Below are 18,191 nucleotides of genomic sequence, written 5' to 3'. Positions count from 1 at the left end.
GTGTGTGTGTGTGTGTGTGTGTGTGTTTAGAGTCACACTGCTTATGTAATCTGTTTTAACAAACAAGAGGAGTAGGTGGTTATAGAAAGATGAGAAACATCACTTGGAAAGTACCTGCTTTAACCTGACATTCAGACTTTAAGAGAGTTCACAGAGGGGCCAACGAGCCATTCTTTCCTGCTTGCTGCAAATAACTTAGTAAGGGAAGATAGTTGAAAAGCTTTTTAAAGTGGCTTATGACATCTTTTATTCCTTAAAGTCATAAAACTCAGTTTAGTGGATAGTTTATAACTTTTCCCTTCTTTCTCGTGAATGCCTATAGTTTTTTTCATTCCTTCTCTGTTATTCCTTTTGTATCATTAACTCCAAAACAGACAAAATAGACTTATATTTTTTACACAGAAAATGCGTTGCCTAATATCAGTCATTTATCACTTTAGATTAATGTGTGTTACACACATGGACCAACGCACTGCAATGAATGGAACCCTTGTGTCCTGCAAAGGTGTGGCAATAAAAGTAAAAAACGAAATTAAAATGTTCCCCAAAAGGGAGCGTGCCAAAGTGACTGATTACCAAAAGTAGTTTATTCTGGGGCTTAAGGGGTGCCTGGGAATCTGAGCACCTCCATCTGGAAAAGAACGCCTGTGTCCCAGGCTGTGCACAGAGGGGCCAAGCATTACTCCAGCGCGTTCAGACCCCATCTAGTAGGGGCCACAGAGAAACCACCCAAAGGTAGAAAGTTAGGCTCCCCCAGCCTTGGACCTCTGAAAATCCTAACCAGGGAGGGAAACTCAGGTCTTGGTCCTTTTCCTCACTTTAGAAGGAATGCAGTGGATTGAGAAGTATTAATAGCTATTTGTTCAGAGTTACTGATACTTTTTTTTTTTTTTTTTTGGTACCGGGGATTGAACTCGGGTCCTTGTGCATGCAAGGCAGGCCACTGAACTACTGCGCTAAATCCCTGGCCTGCTTTTGTTTTGTTTTGGTTTGGTTTGGTTTTTTTTTTTTTTACTGATACTTTTAAAAGGTGAGCAGATTCAAAATAATAAAGTGGATTCAAAATAAATGACTAAGAGTGAGGCTATCGGAACATTAGCGTGAAGATTATATCAATAACATCAACACTGCCAGAGAGTAAGGTGTAAGAGCCAGGCGTGGCTTCTTTGGGAGATATGCTAAATAGTTTCCTTCCTGCCTTTTAATGTCATTCCTGTTAGGTGATACCACGCTTTGTACTCTCTTCTCTCTCCCTTTTTGCTTTCTGGATTCTTAAGATGTTCGTGGGAAAACTTTCCATCCAGGTTTGGTGTTTATAGGCCCCGTGGTCTTCCTGAGAGACCTTGGCCAAGCGCTCTGTAGAAGTAGAACCCGAGACTACAGGGAAGTGTAATGGCGCCCTCCATTTCTGCGCCCTCAAGCCAGATCCACTGTTGTCTTCACCTGAAGCCGGAATGATTTTCAGCAGAACACCCAGTGCTGAGATGCTAACACCCGCACGTGTGGACCCCATGTGATTCTTCCCTCGTTTGTCCCACCGCGTGCCCCATAAGTGAAGCAGATTCCTTTCCCCAGCTCCAGTCCAAGCTCACAAATACTGGCTTGTTCCCTGAGGGCCTTTTTATGCTCTGCTCTTTATCAGCTCTTCTCTTTCCGTTCCCTGGGCATGATTAACCAATGAGTGCTTTCTCTATCACTGGCATTTTGTTAGGCGATTACTGGAAATCTAATGCTATCAGCCAGTGGGGATAACTCTACAGACAGATATAGTTGGGCTGGAACCTCTGGGGCATTATAGATTAATTCCCGTGTCCATTTTACTGCGTGGCCTCAATAAAGCTTCAGAGAAGTGACTTGGGAGGCCCTCTTGTGGTGGACTGCCGTTCCCAAGGCCATTTCGCTAAGGCCGAGCCTAGAATAGTGACTTTATTGTTTTGATTTCATTGCCATCATTATCAACAGCTCCCCACTCGTGAATCTGTAAACAATAAAGTTCTGAAAGCAAATTGGAAAAAATGTAAGCATATTCTGTCTGGTTTTAAATAGCCCACATTTCTCAAATGTGTTTCTGTTTTGCTCAGAATTTGGACCAGTACTTTAAAAGAACAGAGAGTTCAAAACTGCTTCTTTGGAATATTTCTGTCATCTGGAAGTGCCTACACATAAGCCCCATGACGGATCTGCTTGGCTGAGACAGCAGTTGACATGCGACCAGCCCTCAGAATGGAAGACAGAGCCAGCATCCCATGATTCCCGGGGAAATATCCAGCGCTGGCTGGGGAAACAGAGCAATAGTTGGGACACAATAATCTAAATATGTAACTTCCAAAGATAATAAATATTCTGGGTACAACCTCCATAATTATATATCTCAAAACAGAGGCTATAAAGTACCCCAATTGTATTTTATAAACACAGTCAAAACTGACGTTCTGTGACTTCATCCAGATCCTGACTTAAATCTTGACAGAAAAATTTCCAAAGCCTGGATCTCAATACTAGATTTTCTGATTCAAAATGCTGAATGTGGGGGTAAGTTCTGGCTTTAATATTTTTTAAGACATACATTTCTGAGTGACTGCAGTGTGCAGCTAAGACAGAGTGACAGCAACCTCAGATCCACCTGGTGGGATGGGACAGGTACCAGCAGAAGAGGCGCCCGATTTGTACATTTTTTTTAAGGTGCTAGGCTGTGCCATATGTGAACAGCCATGCTGCAGGTTGATTTGGAACATCTTTAGAACCGCTCCACCTTTGTAAGGACAAGGATTTGTCTTTCTTCTTCAAATCCTGTGATCGACCCTGGCGCAGAGGTGCTCACCGTGTCTGTTAAATGGAACGTTAATGAAAGTGCCCAAGACTCTCCTCAGGGGCAGACGGGCACTTAAGATTCTGCTCAGCAACTGAGATTGTGATCCTAAAGGACTTTAAAAATGGCAAAGGACAGATATTATTCTAGAAGCTGGAAGGAATGATTGTATAACATGTGTGTCACCGATAATAGCTTCTCATCTTTAACATGAGTTTATTTCTTCAAGTCACTTTCCCATCCTTTCCATCTCCTTTCCGGTAAAAATAGAAACACCACACCCCTTTTTGCTGTTACATATGTTTACGGCTGTGAAACAATGTAAGAAAGAAGTCAGAAGCTCCCGACTCTCGTTACATCCAGGACTGTGACAGTATTAAGAAAATGAATACATAACTGCTTCATGAATCTTCAGGATTGTCGGAATGACAGAAAACTACAGACTGCGTGTGTGCTGTCAGGCTGAAGGCCACGCTGCTCTGTTTATCTCCAGAGAACTTCCAATACTAAGTCAAATCCTTTCCCCTTTGTGTTTTGATCCAGCATTTCTGTTAGCTAAGGATGCAGTCTCCCCGAGAGTCATCAGAACAAACGCTCTCTGCTCTATGACTGTTGAAAAATAAGAGTATCTTCTCCCTTGTCTGGACCTTGAAGAGAACTAAATTTAAATCTCACAAAGCCAGAAAGCAGCCTCTCCCTCTCCCTCACAGCCAACGTTCATATTCCTGGGCTTCACTCCCTTGCCTTGAACTGCTTGGAATGTTAAACTCCAAGGCACTCCACCGGGAATGAGAAGACCTGGGTTCTATTCCTGGCATGGCTGGTGCGTGGCTCTGTGACCTTGGGCAGATGACTTCACCCCAGGACCTCTTCGCTCCTGTAAAATGAGAAGAGTATCTGGCAGATGTCAGAGGCACTTCTGGCTCTAAAATTCTGTAAGTCTGGAAACACCTGCCAGTGACATTTATGCATTCAGTAACCCTCTTCACACCAAATTTTTCTACTTTGTGGCTTAATATCATTAATGTGGATCTTTTCACATCTTTTTGTGATATTGCTTATGTTTCTTGATAGCACCTGCTGTTTCTACATTTCCTTCCTGTTATTATATGCATTTCTTTACATATGTATTATACATTGAAATAGGATGAATAGGTCCTCAGGTATGAAATTGTAACATTTTCCAACACAGTGCAGTCCTTTGGGTAAATATTTGTTTTTGGAAGATTAAGTGTTCAAATGGCTTAAAAGTAAACTGGAGCATACAGCACATTCCATATAATTCCATACGATTTTCAGCCATTGGGACACCTGCTTGAAAATGTAAGGCCTGTCACTGTAAGTACCCCGTCGTCTGTATTTTCAGCCCATTTATTTTACCTATATGATTATAGAAATGAAATTTTTGGTGACTAGTTGTTCCCTTCACATCCTATCATCTAATCAACTTACCTAGGAGATGTGATCAAAATGCATGGGGAATGTTTAAATTTAAAGAAGCACATTAAATGTAAGATGACACAAGTGCGGTGATCTCACTAAAAATATCGCCCCTATCTTTGAACACTCGTATCACATCACCTTTCTTCCCACTTTCTGGAGTAGTTTTTTAAGTGTCTTTATGAGGTGTGGTTAACACTATGGTGAAGGTTGCCAGGGCATGCTGTGTTCAGGAAAGACAGGCTCATAAAAGCGTCACGATGGGTCCTTTTCTACTTGGTTCAGCAAATCTGCCGGCGCTGTGTGATTTCTGGCTCTTCCCTAAAGGCAAAATGAGCGTGGAAGGTAAACATCTGCAATCAATTCAGGACATCAAGGCACAACCAAAGACACTTATAAGAGAGGACTTCACAACTGCTCCAGAAAGAGGCAAAATGGTGAAATGCCTGGTGGACATGAAGGAAATGGCAGTGCGTCTTACTGTAATACTTTGTGGGGGTGAGACAGGGCCTCATGGTGGGGCTCAGGCTGGCCTTGAGCTCACTATGGAGCCCAGGCGGGCCTCGAGCCCACAGTGGTCCTCCTGCCTCAGCCTCCTGAGTGCTGGGGTCACGGGCATGTGCCACCATGCCTGGCTACAGTACGTTTTTTAAATTGAAGCATTCACTGCAGTTATTTGTCATATTTTTTACATTTTAAACTCAGCTCTGTCAGGACAGGAAGCCAATGAAGCATCTGCAGTAAACAACTCCTGGGATTCTCAGGAAGAAAGGCTGAGATATGATCGACATCAGTATTGTTCAGTGACTGTGAAATACTGTAGAGCCTGGTGTAGTTTCCCCTGTGACTTAGCCACACCCTTTGTGAATTTCTGATAGGACTTAAGAGAGAGTCTGTTTCTTCCTGTGAGACTGGAGGGGAAAAGGCCTTCACCTGATGTACAGAGAGGACCACAGAAGCTGAGAGGTGTGGAATGAACGTGCGGAGAAACCACGTCATTTACTAATTCTGCATCACTGCCTTTGAGTAGCTCCCTTCATTCTACCACCCAGAGTCATCTCTGTTTTGCTAAGAGTAGAGGCAGACGAGAGCTAACATTTATTGCATGCCCGTCGCTGTTCGCACCCCCTCAAAGCCCTGCAGCCGTTCGAAGTAAAGCGAGTAGCTGTGTAAGGAAGGAACAGCTTCTCAGTTCGCACAGTTCAGTCGTGGCACAGAAACCTGGGTCTCTGACGAAATCTCAGAATCTCCAATCGGGGAAACCATTTCCAAGCCCTGTCCCTCCTCCACATAGATGTGTCTCTGTAAACTTTGGAAGATGCTTTCTTTGCCTCTCTAAGGCAGGGTTGGAAGATTAGAATAATATTTAATGCACAGCTGCTTAGAGGATGGCCTGAGATAGAGATCTCACCAAAGTGCTCATCACAGAGTCTTAGGGAGACTGACTGTTATTACCGTCACTGTTACGCTGGTTGTTATTGCTTCTGAGATTTTGTCAGACTCTGACAACATGAGGCAGGATGCCTTTCAGCTGCCCTACGTGTATTAAGGTCCTATTAGGGACAAATTGCTATTATTAAACATTTTAGATACTCATGAAGTATATTCAGGAAGCCAGCACAAGTAATATGGAAGTGAGTATGCGGTACATTAAAGACCACACAGGAGATGCTCTCAACTTGAAAATAAGACCTCAGTATTTAAACTTTAGCCTGCTTGCTGAATGAAACACAAAATCACTTGAGACTTTTTTGTTCACTATAGTAAACCAATCCTCATTAGATACATGTCTCTGCAACACCATCAGAAAAGAAAGAAAGAATAAATAAAGGAATGTATGTATGTCGCTGGGAGGCCAAGTCTCGTAGCATTTCTACAGCAGGCCAACTTGGTCGTGGTTCGGGGAGCCTTTTCCATACTCCGGCTTCCTTCGTGCAGGGCGCCTGAGTTGAAGACAAGTACGAGGCTCTCTCACCGTGGCTTTTCTTGACTTCCCCTAAGAAGCAGTCCCCTCCTTCAGCCCTGGCTCCGCTTTGTGATGCGAAGGCAGCGCAGTTGGTGGAGATGCAGGCAACCTGCCGTCCTGCGCAACACCGCGCACAGCTAGAGGCTGGTCTGCGTGTGCCCCATTCCATTTTATTGGAGGGCAACATTTCAGTAAGTTTTCGCCAGCTCTTTGAGATTATGTGTGGACAGATGAATTAGAGGCGGTTATATGTATAATCCCATCTTACATGTATGATACACTGTACGTGTATAAGAATCATAACCACTGCCCTTGCTCTTCTGCCACATCCAGACACACAGCTGAGTCCATCCTGACAGCTAGCTGAGAAAGGGGAAGAGAGAAATGCGAGGAGACGGATGGCTTTTACCCGTAAGAAATGAATTTACTTTTCTCAATAAAAGAAATCTAAAATTGACCATTGTCATCCTGGGATGTTAACCGCCAGCTCTTTTGGCAAAAGCCTGGGCTCTGTCAGAGAAGTTAAAACCGTCCTGGACCAGGAGTTGTTTACCCAGTAGGGAGCCGCTCTAAAGTTACCGAGCTGTGGTTGGGAGCAGAGGGTTGAAGGCGGCCTCCAAGTCACTGACGTCACTGGAGTCTCGGCGGGCGGCCGCGGTGACCCTGAGCTCAGCTCCGACTTTGGAAAGCGGTGCAGGGTTCAGGGGGACCTGTCAGTGCTGCTCTGTGGGATGGCTTGACGGATTTGGGTCCCCTCACCCTTCCTTCTGTGCAGAAGACTTACTGAGCTGAGTTTTGCTCCTCGGACAGCGAGCTCTCCACTGTTCTTTCCCCGGCTAGATAGGAGGGGGGTCGAGCTGCTGCAGCACTGCGCCCCGGGGCAGAGGTACGTTACTTTCTGGCCAGATGGGAAGCCAGGGACTCCCGACTGCGAGAGGCGGAGGGGCTGCCGCTGTGGGTGCTGGGGAGCAGATTTCAACATCTGCTCCTGCGGGTGTCTGGGTCTGGGCTGCAGAGCAGTGGGCGGGTCCTTAACGGATTGTGCTGCCTGCGGAGAGGCCTTTCAGCTGCTAACGTTGGACTTATTAGGGTGTAGCTTGTGTTAGAACGAAGGCTTTTAGTATTTGAAAATGAACGTCCACACCCCTTGAGACTGCTGGGATTGGAAAGTTGCAATGAAAAATAACGTGATTTCGCTGAAGGTCATGGTGTGCATGCAGGATTAGTGTTTCTCTCATTTGAGCCGAAATCTGAGCCGTTCAGAATGGGTTCATCTACAGTAAGGAGGAAATCTCACCACTGTATCTTCTGTTCGAGATTTTCTACCTGTGTTTACCCGAGCCGAGACTGTTCATCAACACTTCTATTTTATTAAGAAAAGTAAAATCTGTGTCTCTAGCTTCTCGTGGTTTCTTCTGCTTTCTAGTTTGAGTAAATAACTGAGTATACCAGGAGGAAAGAAATGATAATTATGTGACAAACTACATTGATTGCTTGGGAATTGCAAGTGGCTGCGTCTCTTTGACCTCGTTGGAAGAGGAAGAACGGTGCTGAAATAGCAATAAAAAGCAGCCCTTTAAAAAATGCCTTTTTTTCCTGTAGAAAAGCCAGGTCAGGGTGGTCTCTGGAAAGACGTGTTTACTGAACAATAGAGGAAGAGTGGATCTGTTAATCAGTGGAAATGAGACCTGGGATTGATGATAGACTGAAAGGGGGCTAGAGGATTCTGGAAGTAAATGGTGCATTACTTGGATGGGTACAGGCGTGGGAATTCCTGATCTCTCAAAGTAGTAAAAAGCAAAGCAACTTCGGGCCAGCTGATTTCTTCCAGGAACTGCGAGGCTGGCAGTGCCTGCTGCACATAGCATTCCTATGGAGTATGCGACCTCTTATAAATGAAAATTCAATTGTGTGAAAAGTAGGCTGTTTAGAAAAAAAGAAGTAGAAAAGGAAAAAGAAAAGCACAAAACTGAACAGAAATCCCAAAGAGAGAAGTGGCAATGAAGTCACCGCTTTGAATATTTAGTCTGTTCGGCTGAAATCGTGTTTTCGGTGAGTTGGATGTTGAAACGGCCATCAGCGAGCACACAGGAAGGGAGGACGGAAGTGCCACCATGACACAAGGGCGGCAGATCTGGGGCTGAATATGGCTTATGGCGGGGCTTGTGTGGCTCCCGGTGGGGCTGAAGGGCTAGCAAACCGTGTGGCCCATCACCACGCTTTCGCAACCCACTCACAACCCTTTACAGTCCTGGCGTCCAGCCCTGGGAAGGAGAGGTCGGCTGAGGGGGATTATGTAACCCCAGCTCAGTTGTTGGGGAAGAACATGACTAAGGCCGCTCGCCCTTTGTGCGTTTGCTCTCATAAATTTTAATTCTGAATGAAACTCTGGAAGGAGTCAAGTGAGATGGAGAGCAAAGGGATATTTGGGGGAGGGAAACAAAACTCCTTCCTCCTCTCCCTGGCGGATGCCGAGCTCTGTGGGCGGAAGAGTGACAGGAACAAAGAGAACGTTTATATTTTCCGCAGTGGAGACACTAAAACTGAGCTTTTAAATCACCATATCCATTTCACTCTGTAACTTCTCATCACAGAACGTTCCATCCCTGCAAAGTTTGATTTTTTAGTATTTCATTTAGAATTATAACCAAATCAACTCATAGATGATTTATATTTAATATTTTACTAACAAAATTTTTTTCTAAATAGTTAACATTACATATGTCCTTAAAAATACTTGAAAGATACTAAGGCAAAGAAAAACCATGGAGAACAGGAGGAGCATTTACACCATTAGATTTGCTTCTTTTCATTTTCTAATTAAATATTAAAATAATCAACTTAACTCCAAACAAAAGAAAAGGATCCAGATAAACAGAGGGAGAGAAAGAAGAAAGCATTTATCAAGCACTTATCTTTCTGGTCCACAATTTAGGCACTTTTGTAAAGCATTCTCTTGCTGAAACTTCTAGACAGTTCTGTCTCCCTTTATCGTTACAAGAGGATGGAATATATTCAGTTTTATTACACTTGATATTTATATTTATGACAAGACTGAAATGCTAGGAAAGCTAACTAAATCCTCCCACAAGAAATTGGCACAGATAAACATTTTCTGTAGACATTTTCTTGCAAGGCCTTCCTTTGATCTACAACCACTATGTTTTCTGGCAGTAGGAGTTGCTCTGGAGAGGGGAAGCTCTGAACTTTGGCCCTTCTCCAGAGTAAGTGAAGAGTTTGGCATTTTGCAGAGCGGCACGGGACTCAAGGAACCTTACCTGGGCTCAGAGTCCTCTTACCAGAAGCAAGACTCAGTGTTTTTGGATGATCGTCAGGTTGCCACAATAGGAGAGGTTCTGGCCATTTTCAAACTGATACAGAAGTGTTTCAAGAAAAGTTGGGAATAGAAAGCAAATTTGGAATCATGTGCTCCATAATTATTGGAAAACTATGACGATGATTTCTGGACTTTTCCAGTGTTTAAAGGCAGTTGGCGTAAAGCAAAGACTATCATAGCATCTATTACCCGAGAATCTGGTAGTGTGCACCCTCTGTGTAATTTCTTTGGTTAAATCTGTGGCTATCTCTTGATATTTCAAACTACTTTACTCTTCCCAAGAAATTCCACCAGTAAAGGACTTCTAGTCAGCAGGACGGCTTCAGCTCACAGTTACATGTGGCTGTAAAGTTGTAAGGCTGCCAGTCTCTAAATAAGCAGAGGCTGCACATCCTGGGGATGATTGTTAGATAGATTACTAGGTAATTAGGATCAGTGAAAGTTAGATGAACCAAAACAACGAAAAAACCAATTCTGTAAATACTTTACTATCTTCATTTTGTTAGGCCTTTGTAGACATTTATTATGGCCAGTACTTATGCTTACTGGATTGTAGGGTGGACAGGAACCAAAGAAAGGATGACAGAGGGGAGAGAAAATGAAGGTAGAAATAAACATGGCTAAGAGAATAAAATAAGACACAATAGCATCTTTATGGCTAAGTTTGGAACTATTATTTGCTTGCATTAATCATGATATTGTGAGTGCAAAAACATGGGTAAAAATTACAAAAATATCTTTAGCAAACAGTTTGGTACAGCAAACAGCTCTGCGCTTATCTGCCAAGAGTCAAACCCATCTTCTGTTGATCTCAAAATTATTAGAGTATTTCTGAAGGTGGGGCCCTACAAGAGGTACACTTTTAAATGCTTCGTTAGGCTTATAATTCACTGGTAGACTGTAGTTCAAAACTGTGTCTCATCCCAATATGTATGTTCAGAACAGTTTGATAAAACTAAGACTCATTTGATTTTATATATATATGTGTGTATATATATATATATATATACACACATATATATATAAAATCAAATGAGTCTTAGTTTTATCAAACTGTTCTGAACATACATATTGGGATGAGACACAGTTTTGAACTACAGTCTACCAGTGAATTATAAGCCTAACGAAGCATTTAAAAGTGTACCTCTTGTAGGGCCCCACCTTCAGAATATATATATATATATATATATACACACATATATATATATATATATCTGATTTAGGGGGTACATATCTGCTTCTATACCCTATGAATACAAAACTCTGCTCACTGCCTGTTTCGGCTTAATTTTACAATACCAGCACCTATGGGATAGTATTTATTGGAAACTTCACACATAACGAGCATAGGTGGAAATTGGGAAGTTATGGCATTTTGGTATCCCCTTAGCTACTGAAGAACTGGTTTTTTTCTGAAACTAGGGATTGAACACAGAATCTTGCACATGCTAAGCACATATGCTACCACTGAGTTGCATCTCCAGTCCTCAGTTTCTTATAGGCACAATTATTTTAAACAGGTTTATGCATTTTTAAATATGCTTTTCTACACACTAAAAAGATATATAACTTTCTTAATAAAAACTATTTTCAGTTTAAGTCAAAGCAATATTTTAAGGTCAAAAAATAAAGAAACATCAGCCAAGCCTGGTAGCACATGGCTGTCATCCCAGCACTTGAAAGGTGCGGCGGGAGGATCACTGTGAGTTCAAGACCAGCCTGAATTACAGAGTGAGACCCCATCTCAAAAAAGCCAAAAAATAAATAAATAAATAAAAAATGTCTCCCACTTCTTTGCATTCAGGATGTCATTTAATGTTTATAACTATTCTGTGAATCCTTCAACAACTTATAAAAGAATTACATATCTGTTGTTTTAACTTGTATCTTCAAACCCTAAACGTGCATAGCCTGAATATTGACAGTCTAATTATTTCAGTCACCACAGTAAGAAGATTCTCTGCAAGTGAAATTAAAACTTTTCTTTAATTCTTTCTATCTCATGTCCTGAACAGGTTATCATTCATATATTATCATCAAAAGGAAAACAGAGCATTTATTAAATTTTAATCTATGTCTCACAAGGTAGTTTCAATGAATTTAGATTTTACTGGATGAAGTAAAAGTGATTTCTGATGGTATGTATTAGCTGTCTCCCAAGTTGGGGTCCTGGCAGGGACAAGAATCCCATTTGGCATTTGGAATCACATTTGCTGCCTGGGGACAGAACTGAGCCTCTAGGCCAGCCCTGTGTCAGAGCAGGAGTCATTCAGCCTCATAGATTGGACCATATGGTTGAATTTCATGCTTGAGCTCTTAGCTTTCCATAACATACTCTATTTTTAGGTTAGGTAGGTAGTTAAAGGAATACTTACGTGTCCGTGCGCATTCAAGCATCTTATCCACTCTAATTTTTGCACGCATGTCTCTAAAAGGGGGAAAAAAGTAAGAGACCAGAGACTACTTTATTAACTATGTTAGTTTCCCCTTAAGCAGATTGTTGTTATCTCTTCTCTTGGGAAACCAGTTTTCTATAGTTTGTGTCTGCATCTCATGGCAAAATAACTAAATATGTTTCCAGAAAGCACACAAATGTGGAACTCTCCTTATGTTTGCATTCGGCTTTATTTTAAAGGCAAGTGAGACTGCTTCGCATAAAACAACCCCCAGCTTCCAAGAAACAGTGAAGAGAAAGCAGCGACAAGCAGAAACACGTCTCTGCTGACACTCCTTGCACAGCTGCCATGGACCTGCCAAAGCAGTGGGGGGACACAGAGACTGACTGGCATAAGGAGAAGATGGAATTACTGGACCAGTTTGACAGTGAAAGGGAGGAGTGGGAAAGTCAGTGGAAAATCATGCAGAAGAAGATAGAAGAGGTACGTGCTGATTTATTTTGAATATACCGTTGAGCTCAAACTCAGGATGAAAATTCTGGTGATGTTTGTCCTGTAGTGGCATCTTAGGGACCATGCTCATTGTACAGCCCTGCATGGAAGTGAGGACCTTGACATGTCACTCTAGAATGCCCACGTCTGATTCTCAGGATGGTGAGGCTTGAGGTCAATTGTTGTATGCATCCTGCATATGCTGGTAGATGTCAGGGCCTGTGAGTACAACTTAAGAAACACATAATTTGTGGAAAATATACTAGAAAAAGTATAATTGGGCACCAGAATATAGATTTCCTGAGATTTATAAGTAATGTGTAGCAAAGGAAATTACATGTCAGATAGCTCAGTATAAACAAACGTGTTATATATCAAACAGAAAATGGCAGGTAACGTGAGGTTTTTTTTTCTGGTAAAGTATACTGCATTTATTAGGAAGGGGATTATGAAAAATGACATGCTAAAACTCTAATGCAGTCTCTGCATTCCCTTTTACCATCCCTTAGCTTGATAGACCTAGAGTATTTCCTACAAGCATTTGCACTGGTGTATAGTTAAACTCCTATAACTGTGAGCTGGAGAATGTTTATACTTGCCTTGCTTTATTCTGGTAAATCCACAGCATTGACTCATATGGCTTTCTGCCTCTTACCAAAACAGCTACGTTAACAGATTCCTCGGCCTTTCTTTGCAGGCAATAAAAGTAAATGCTTTAAATGTTTATAATGGAATTTTTTTTCATATTGACAAACAGGTAACTGTTTATGAATAAAATAAGAATTGACAAATTTCCCAGCCAAAATGAAAAAATAAAAGAGAAGGTGGACCTATGGTATATGATCAGAGATTAAATGGTAGATCCACTTCTTGTCCCTTCATAGTTTGCAAAACATGTTCTGCTTTGTCCCTTAAACTCCCTTCTCTACCCAGAGACTGAGATTGGATCAATTGGGAGATACCTTTGTTAAGACTCTAAAACTTTAATTCAGGCAGAAACTGACTTAGTCAGGGATTGTTGGTTCCCAAAGGTTTGGGAGGTCCAGGTGGTAACAATCTCAGATAAATTTAGCATCCAACAAAATAATTAACGGGTGCAGGATTAGTCTAGTCTGCTACTCAGCCATGTAGCTAAAATGATCTGCTGACTGGTTAACTTTGCTGTGGTTCAATAATTATTCTGCCAACTGTACACACTCTGTGCGGTAAGTATTACCCTTCCAAATTAGCAGACAGTATTCATTCTTTCAATAGGATTTTAAGTGATAGAGCGGCCCTTCCTGCTTCAGGAAGCCAGAAGGGGCTGCAGGACTTCTTTGTCATCTTAGAGAGTCACTCTTATGTTATTATGTTTTGCTGCCTTGGTAGACAGCAGGTTTGTATAGCTAATGTGTTACACAAATTGCCCATAGATTATGCTTTTCAGCAAGTGAATACAGGCAATGTGTGGGTGTGGGTTTACAGGCTGCCTAGCTGGCATATGAACATTGAGAAAACAGGAAGAAGGTATTTTCACATATCACAGAATGAAGGAAATTTTCTAAAGTCAAATTTTTTTAGAAAATCCATACTTGATTCCCAGAAAAATTGTTTCATTCCACAAACATAGTAGGCTGTATTTGTTTCGTGTGGAGCACTATATTCTGGGTGTGAAATCATAAGCAAAGTTTTGACCTATGTGCCAAAGAATCATAGACTCCAGTTGCGCGCGCACATAGAACTTCAGAGCCTTCAAAAGGTGACCCCGCCTAGTGGGCACCTGTGGCTTTCGGCTCTGCGGTGCTCACCATTCCCTTTTCAGTCACTCTCCACAGTCACTGCATTTACTATGAAATAATCAAGATGTACGTACCTGGATCGCTTGAAACTTAGAATAATCCAAATAAGGAGTCGGGATTATTTGGACACTGGTTGCAGTTCGTAGACATCTGGAGAAAACAGTCCTGGCTTCAGCTTCCAGTGTTTTCTCCGTGTCTCCTTTGGTGGAATGGTCAGATAACCACTGGCAAGGGCTGAGCACCAAGTAAGACAGATTCCCTTGTGCAAAATAAACGGCCTTCCTTCCCCCATTGCCTTGAGCTGGTTGTTTATTCATTCCCACCTGGAGAGCCAAGAGAATTCACCATGGAGTAAAAGCACGCATAAGGCAAAGTGTGCTGTATAGAAGTAGAAATTTCACTTGGAGACCATAAGAATGATTGTATGTTAGATGCAGCAACACTTCTTTTTAGTGACTAACACAAAAATTACCAAGTGCATATTTCTCAATATTCAAAGACAAAAGCAAACCTATTTCCCAGGAATAGCACTTTTCCCCCTTGTTCTGAAACCAAAACTATTTTGTTTCACCCATGACTTCTCCAAAAAATGGCAACACCACCCTTAGTTTTTTTCTTTTTGTTTTTTGTTGTTTTTGTTGTTGTTGGTGGTGGTGGTGGTGGTGCCAGGGATTGAACTCGGGACCTAGGGCTTGAGAGGCAGGCGGCAGAACCACTGTGGAGCTAAATCCCCAGCCCACCCTTAGATTTAACACGCCACCACATAGAGTTGCTTTTAGAAATATTCCTCATCATGACCCCAAGCCTTAGGAGGTTCACCAGCCCAGGATAAACAATTTTACAGAGACTAAAACTATTGATGCACAGCTGTTGTTTAATGCTGTCCTGACCTTATGCAGTAACAACTCAAATTCAAAAGTATTAAGAAAATAAATCACCGTATATCTTTCAGGTGTCATTTACGTGTAATGCTTTTCTCCGTTGCATTTAGGTACCTAGTAAGCAGCGATATATTTGTCCTTCTGTTCCTTGCATAGCAGTGCATGTTATGCAGACACTAACTGGCTGTGAAGTGCAGCCAGGTGTGTTAGTGTCTATCTGACAGATTCTCTGGAAAGCTGAGTAGCCCTTCCAAAACCCAAGCCTTGCCAGGCGTGGTGGTGCACAACTGTAATCCCAGCACTCGGGAAGCTGAGGCAGGAGGATCGCTGTGAGTTCGAGCCCAGCCTGGGCTACATAGTGAGTTCCAGGTCAGTCTCAACTACGTAGTGAGACCCTGTCTCAAAAAAAACCAAAAACCAAAACCCAAGCCTTGCCAGGCGTGGTGGTGCACAACTGTAATCCCAGCACTCGGGAAGCTGAGGCAGGAGGATCGCTGTGAGTTCGAGCCCAGCCTGGGCTACATAGTGAGTTCCAGGTCAGTCTCAACTACGTAGTGAGACCCTGTCTCAAAAAAAACCAAAAACCAAAACCCAAGCCTAAAGAGAAGGCCGCTTTCCTTCCAATGTCTAGAAGTGAGCTGGACTGCTGCAGGCAGAGCACAGATCTCATAAATACACTATGGGAGTCTTAGGACTCGGTTGTCACATCTGTTTTAACCTGAATGAGGGACTATTTTGAGAACCTGTGTATATGTGGCATTGGGAGATTCTCAGTAATCTGGAGCCCTCCTCGGTGTAATTAGTGTTACATTGTTCCAAAGGGCAACATTTCAGGAAAATGTTTGCAAGGAGACATTTTTGGGTGACCAAGGGCCTCTTTAGGGAGCAGGATGCATTGACTTACTACTGGAGATTATCTGCCAGTTAGTTCCATGTTGGTATATAAATAAGGTCACATTTTAAAATGCTTGTATTGTTAGTTAAGCTCTTGGTCCTTTCTGAAGCACTGGGAGAGCACGGCTATGAACTGATGCAGCTCTTTCCGATTTTGTGACAGTGCTTCTTCTGCACCTGTGTACAGGGACACAGGTTTCTTTCATTTTTCATTGAGTTGCTTTTCGGCCCAGAAGACAGAACTTAGCATCCGTGTGCTGCCCTACTACGAGAGGTCTTTTTAGTTTTCCAAGGTGGCTGCAGCTAATCCGTGGGTACAAGGTCTATTTGGAGTCAGGGTAGTGGATGGTAATATGGCAAAGAGTGCAAAGTGATTTGCTCAGTTACAAAAAGCGCTGGCCAAGTCAGCTAGGGCAAAAGAGTTTTAACTGTTTTTATGCAGCTTTGCCAGGAAGTAAAGCTTCGGAGGAAACTCAACAGGAGTGAGCGTGCCAAGGTCATCGGTCGCCATCATGAGAAGGGCGCTGGAGGTGGAAGACAGGCGTCGTCCCCCAGTGAGCCGCCGGGCTCCGGGAGCCACGAATTTACAGCCGGGGGTCACAGCGCTGTCCCGACAGAGAAACACGGCGCAGCGCAGAGCTCACTGGGTGAAGCAAAGGCGGTGTGTCGGGAACAGAAATCAAGCAAACAGTCAGAGGTGGGGTTCATGGATTCATTGGCCACAGACACACAAAAGGAGAGTGAGGAGGCCAGGCGGGGTCGCGGGACTTCGGAGGAGGAGGAGAGGAAGAGCTGCTCTGGAGCCCTCAGCACAGTGAGTGAGGCCGCCCCGCTGCAGACTTTTCTAGAACTCGTAGGTTTCAGGGTGCTAACCTGCTCTGTGTCTCTCTGTACAAAGGCTCTGGAAGAACTCGCCAAAGTGAGTGAAGAACTGTGCAGCTTTCAAGAGGAAATTCGGAAACGGTCTAACCACAGAAGGTGAGCGGGGGCTCCGCGAGTATTTTATTGTAGAAAACCAGAACAGGACTGTTTGCCTCCTCCTTACATCTTATTAGTGAGAATGAAGGAGTTAGTCGAGTGGAGGTGAGGTAGATAGTGTATGTTTCTCTCTTCACTAATTCTTAAAACAAATATTGCAATTCTTTCTACAATTTAACTATTGGGAGTACTTTATTCTCTTGGTAATTAGTAAAGCAAACCTTCCATGGAGAGTTAAGAAATGACTTCTTATATAATTTTTTTAAATTTTATTTTATTTTTAACTGAGAAAACGGTGCTTTACTTTACATAATAATGTTTGCACAACTCACTCTCTGGGAGGAAAATTTGGAATTATTACTAAAAGTATTGACACCTTCATTGTGCGAATTAATCGCATTTTCTGTGATGTTTCTCTGCATGCCTGCCTCGTGGCTTGATCTTGTCCATCCGCTCTTCTCCCTTCAACCTCCTCCTTTCTCCTCAGCACCCCTCCCAGTGCCTATTGATCCATCCTTTACTTTCTGTTTCTTTCAACATGTAAGAGAGAAGATATGATGCTTGTAATGCAACATTTGTCTTTCTGTGTCTCATTTATGTTCATCACTTTGGTGCAAATGACAGGATTTTATTCTTCTTTGTTGGTGAATAATATTCCATTTTGTGTATGTACCATATCCAATATAGTTCTCTTTTATTTTGAGTACTTGGCCAATGGAAGAGTACACAAGTGGACTTACTCTGTTAAATACACCCTTAAACCATGTCAGAAATTAAGAATGTGGTATGATAATTATATTTGATGTTCTCTTGAAACACTTTACCTCTAAGAGTCATTATTTCTCTACAATTACTATTGACAGAGAAAGACATACATAATTTTCAGAATAAAACATGACAAGTATGTTCACACATACACATGACCCAAAAAATGCTATTTCAATTCAGAAATAGTACATAATTATGAGAGCAAGTTTTAGCCAAATTATAAATTAATTTTAAAGTCTCCACATGACTACCAAAGATGGGTTATGCTGATATCAACATTTCTCTCCTGGAAGCACCATATGCTCCTCCTAGAAGTAACAAAAGTGAGCTCCCTTATTTTTCCTTAGCTCCTTGGAAGCTTGCAGAGAATTTTTGTACAGACTTTCAGTAGATTTGCTAATGCACTGTGTTCTATACATGATTCTGTCCTCCACTGGCCCATGTAGCTGTTC

At 42.4% G+C, this 18,191-nt stretch overlaps 1 protein-coding gene across 7 annotated transcripts in view; it reads left to right on the top strand.

Moving 5' to 3' along the window:
• Window positions 1-18,191, top strand: part of Kiaa0408 (KIAA0408 ortholog) — a 32,118-nt gene that overhangs the window by 6,546 nt on the left and 7,381 nt on the right. For 4 of the 7 annotated variants that reach the window (XM_010625735.2, XM_010625736.2, XM_010625738.2 and 1 more), the window contains 4 exons: window positions 2,082-3,744; window positions 12,188-12,431; window positions 16,436-16,807; window positions 16,892-16,971. In XM_010625735.2, the coding sequence (XP_010624037.1) occupies window positions 12,297-12,431; window positions 16,436-16,807; window positions 16,892-16,971 (587 nt within the window). In that variant the 5' untranslated portion in view covers window positions 2,082-3,744; window positions 12,188-12,296. Of the gene's footprint in view, window positions 1-2,081; window positions 3,745-6,548; window positions 6,627-6,859; window positions 7,102-12,187; window positions 12,432-16,435; window positions 16,808-16,891; window positions 16,972-18,191 lie in introns of those variants that run through there. The other 3 variants (XM_033763222.1, XM_010625739.3, XM_010625740.2) reach the window with 3 other exon arrangements.

The sequence above is a fragment of the Fukomys damarensis genome, unplaced genomic scaffold, assembly GCF_012274545.1.
Source record: "Fukomys damarensis isolate Sample0158 unplaced genomic scaffold, DMR_v1.0_HiC HiC_scaffold_14, whole genome shotgun sequence".
Lineage (NCBI taxonomy): Eukaryota > Metazoa > Chordata > Mammalia > Rodentia > Bathyergidae > Fukomys > Fukomys damarensis.
The sequence above is the reverse complement of the archived record's forward strand: the minus strand, read 5'-3'. Positions and strand labels throughout refer to the sequence as shown.